The sequence below is a fragment of the Halichoerus grypus genome, chromosome 1 (genome assembly GCF_964656455.1).
Source record: "Halichoerus grypus chromosome 1, mHalGry1.hap1.1, whole genome shotgun sequence".
Classification (NCBI taxonomy): Eukaryota; Metazoa; Chordata; class Mammalia; order Carnivora; family Phocidae; genus Halichoerus; species Halichoerus grypus.
In genome coordinates, this window is record NC_135712.1 from 200,866,305 (window position 1) to 200,870,416 (window position 4,112).

Genomic DNA, 4,112 nt, shown 5'->3' on the forward strand with positions numbered 1-4,112 from the left:
TTGGTAGAGATACGTGTTATCAAGAAATGTAGATCTTGGTCACAGAGTAGATATGGCTGACTTTTTTTTTTTAAAGATTTTATTTATTTATTTGAGAGAAAGGGCAAGAGAGAGCATGAACGGCGGGCAGAGGCAGATGGAGGGAGAAGCAGGCTCCCCGCGGAGCAGGGAGCCCAATGTGGGACTCGATCCCAGGACCCTGGGATCAGGACCTGAGCTGAAGGCAGAAGCTGAACCCACTGAGCCACCCAGCAGCCCCTATGGCTGACTTTTTATTTATTTTTTTCCTTCTTTTTTTTTTAAAGATTTTTATTTATTTATTTATTTGAGAAAGAATGAGAGAGAGAGAGAGAGTATGGGGGGGGAGGGTCAGAGGGAGAAGCAGACTCCCCGCTGAGCAGGGAGCCCCATGCAGGACTCGATCCCAGGACTCCAGGACCATGACCTGAGCTGAAGGCAGTTTCCCAAACAACTGAGCCACCCAGGCGCCCTGGCTGACTTTTTAAAGAAGTTTTTTGGAGAGGGCAGGGCAAAGGAAAGTAGTTGGTACCTAAAGAAAATGTTAGGGACCGTGATAAAAATCCATTCGCTGTTTCAAGGCAACTAACAAATATCATCTCTCAGTTAGGACACTGGAACGACAGCCTTTACGGGATATGAAACTCACATGACAAATATTGCATATGCAAATGTCCATTAACAGTAACTTTGTAGAGCGAGGCAGACGCCAGCTAGCGAAAAAGTGGTGCCGGAAGACAGTGTTAATTCAGGAGTCCTGGAGACCAGGAAGTGCTCATCCATCACGTGGCCATCTGAAAGGTAGGGACCCTTGGTCATTAAAGGAAATCCCTCCAGCAGTTTATCCTGCCCACATGGCACATCTATACCAGCCAAAAATCAGTTGGGACTCAACATTTGATGAGTAGAGCATGCTTATGGGACCAAGAGTACCGATCACAAGGAATTCAGGCTCCCCTGAAAAAAAAACTCTTTCAGCAAAAGTCGCCACGGGCCTACCGTTAACTTGGGTTTTCCCTGGACACGTGCTCTCACACCTGGAAACTTACCCCAGCCGGTGATACCTTCAAAGGCAGGGGTGCCGCAGAACTTGGTTAGGCATCGACGAGAAGGAGACAACACATTTTGGGCCCCAAGTTCCAGGAAGAAAATACGGTCTCCACCCCTCCAGTCATCCCGTTCACACTTACCAAACACCTATCCTGGGCCTGACACAGCAAGGATGCAAGTGGAAAAGCCACAGTCCCCGTCTGGGTCCGGGCTCCCCGCTTGTACTCAAGTGAAGCATCTTGACCATGTGCAATTTCTAACATCTCCAGGGTCAGAACTCTGAGAGGCCTCTGAACTTGGGGGGACCGGGAAATCTGGCTCAGGGCGGGGCGGGGTGAGAACCCTCTCTCCTTTGGGTCCCTGTCCTTCTTGCTACTGTTTTCCTCAAATCAATAAAAATCTGCAAGGTGACAGGGTTGAGACCATTCACCAAGGGGTCCACGAGGGGGGGCCCTTGAGTATCCATGAGGAAGTTCCTGAGGAACAAGAAGGGGGTGGGGGTCAAGCCTTTGGTGGAATTTAAGGGCAGGAGTTGGGAGTTGTCTGCCTGGAGCTTGTCTGGGTCTCCCTGTCCAAAGGAAAGGAACTCCCAAGAGCACCTCTTGGTGTTTAAGAGACCAAACTTTTTGTTTGTTTTCCTTAGTAGAAGGTTACACACTATAACACGTCAAATAGCCTTGACATAACTCTCCAGCTGGAAGGTGACATTTCTGAGGCACGAGATATGAAGGACGCCAGCGTGACCACCCCATCTGGAGCCCTTGATGCTTTTAATAAGCAGCCCTTTGGCTGCCAGGATCTAGCAAGCCGTGAGGTAAGAGGAGAGACCCCTCCCCCCTCACCAAGTGGCCACAGACAACTAAGGAACTTGAAAGGACAGAAGAGGGGACCATGGCTTACCACAGCCCGGTAGGAATGTCTGCCGAAAGCAGTGAAGCTGGCCGCGCCAGCATTTACAAATGGAACATCCCTTGGGCAGCCAGGTGTCATGGGGCACGGACTCACAGTTCCTGGGCAAGAAGGAACAGAGAAGGCGATGCATACGGATTTTAACTCCCGCCTCTTTTCCTCTCCGCCCACCCCGCCCCCCTTTAATGGCTTACTCTTTGCGGGAATCATGCTCACAGTTGCGGCCATAGAAGGAGGGGGGACAGGCACAGAAGGACCCCAGCATGCAGGTTCCCCCATTCAGACAGCAAGTTCTGTTTAACTCCTTACCTGAAATGTAAGAAGAGGTGGCTGAGAGGGTTGGGGGGGACTGAAAAGCTAAGCTCCTGGGAGCAAAGGTTAATACAGTACTAAGGGCTTGGGTTCCCCAGTGCTCGGAGATGTCTAAATCTTGTGAACCGCACAGAAAAGCACGCTTGCTTTTTAGTGTGGCTCTGCTACCTGAGCTTCCGAGCAGAGAAAGCTTTTATGTCCTCAGGCCGGGGGTGGTTCCCAGAGCCCCGGGAATCAGGAGGGAAACTGAGTGCATCCCGGGGAGGTCAAGTACACACTGCCGTTCTAGGCTCCAGAGCCAAGTCCATCCATCCGCCCAGCTCCAGAATCAGCTTGCCACCCAGGAGAAAGAGCGTCAGGAAGAGAGGAAACAGGAAGGACCAGGACGGTGATAGCACACAGTAGATCTAAGGCAGGTGGGTCTTACTATCCTGGATTCCTAAGGACGGCACAAACTGGGAAGACCGGTGACGGATTGCAGGCTCCTCCCGGGACTGAACGCTGTCATCTTTTAAGGGCGGCTCTCTCCTGGCAAGTTCACGGTGGCCCAAGCCTTAATGACAAAAATCAACCGGTGGGCTCAGGATTTCAGGCCCCGTGACAATTGCTGCTGATCAAAATAACAAAGAGTCTCTCACCAGCAACCAATTCCAGTTCAAACGCTTTGGAAATGGCCATGATCAGAATCACACTGGGAAGACGAAATCAGACACCCGTTAGCAAAACAAGGCAAATAAAACCTTTTGCGTTAACAGAGTTTAACATCTGGGTCTTCCCAGCACAAGGAGAAGACCACAGCCCACTAGGGAGAAATTGTAGAGTCCTACCTTTCTTTCTCCTTCCTTTCTTTTCAAATGGCTAACTCATGTAACAACATCAAGAAAAACGATGAGAATAAAAATCACCTAAAAGCCAATTCTTTTCAATATGTATCATGACTTCTTAGGCTCTGTCCTCCTAGAGCCATAATTTTAAGTAGGCGTAAATCTTTTAGCTTCGATTTCACAGAGCGCATATTCTCCTGCTCTTAGATTTCATATAAGAATTTAAAAACGACTGCATGACATTCTCTGGAATCAGTGAATCACATTTTACAAACGATTTCATTTAAACCGGCCATTTGAAAGATTTTCAGGTTAAAACAAATCCTGCCTATAACTCTTCACGGTTTTGCAAATACTGAATCTATGCCTTGAAACTTCTCAGGAGCAGATTTTTAATCTGGTTGATACCGATCTTTTCTTACCCAAGAGAGGAAAACGCTAGTCATCTATCTCCCAGGCTGCGCCATTAACCCAATTGAAAATGTTAAAAACCAACGGCAAAGCTGGATGGACTCTGTAAGTGTGAAGTTCTGGGTCTTTAGGAAAAAACAGCATCCCTGAAGTTCACATTCAAGATGGGTTCATACCTGCAAGAGAAGCGCTCCATCTTTCTGCGGTCCATAGCTCCTAACAGGTTAGGGGGAAAAAAAGGTCAGCATGGCTTTCATTCATGGTCGTTGCTAAAACACCCAAAGGAAAACATGAATTTCCTGAAGTGAAAATGGGAATTTAGAAAGAAGAGTGTCCCCGATGAGAAATATGCTTTCCCCAGAAGGTCTTAGGAAGAGCAGGAGCCAGGATGTCTGGGAGACTGGGGGCTCATCACCCAGCTGGGTCCTAAGGAATGCTTTGACCTTAGCCGGGGAGCCAGCCCGGCCCCGGCCTCTCCTTTCTCAACAACCACGCCAGCGGCGGGGTGGGCCTGCAAGAGGGCGGGGGGGGGGGGGCGGAGACCTACGCCCATCACCCTGCAGAGCCTCTCCTGGGCTGAGGTGAGGG

The 4,112-nt window shown here is 49.5% G+C and overlaps 1 protein-coding gene across 1 annotated transcript; it reads right to left on the bottom strand.

Annotated features, from left to right (window-relative positions):
• Nucleotides 1-696: 696 nt before the first annotated feature.
• On the bottom strand, nt 697-3,735 carry CRIPTO (cripto, EGF-CFC family member). The gene is made up of 6 exons (XM_036107665.2): nt 3,701-3,735; nt 2,928-2,980; nt 2,717-2,842; nt 2,172-2,286; nt 1,969-2,078; nt 697-812 (listed from the first exon to the last, which is right to left on the bottom strand). Exons 1-6 carry the CDS (start codon nt 3,733-3,735, stop codon nt 697-699), a joined length of 555 nt encoding a protein of 184 aa, XP_035963558.2.
• Between the last annotated feature and the right edge of the window lie 377 nt (nt 3,736-4,112).

Excerpts from the sequence above, each read along its gene's own strand:
- CRIPTO (XM_036107665.2), bottom strand. The coding sequence starts at position 3,735 with ATGGACCGCAGAAAGATGGAGCGCTTCTCTTGCAG. Across the intron at positions 2,981-3,700 it reads ATGGAGCGCTTCTCTTGCAG|TGTGATTCTGATCATGGCCA; the intron begins GTATGAACCCAT and ends TCGTCTTCCCAG. Across the intron at positions 2,287-2,716 it reads GTCCTTAGGAATCCAGGATA|GTAAGGAGTTAAACAGAACT; the intron begins GTAAGACCCACC and ends CTTACATTTCAG.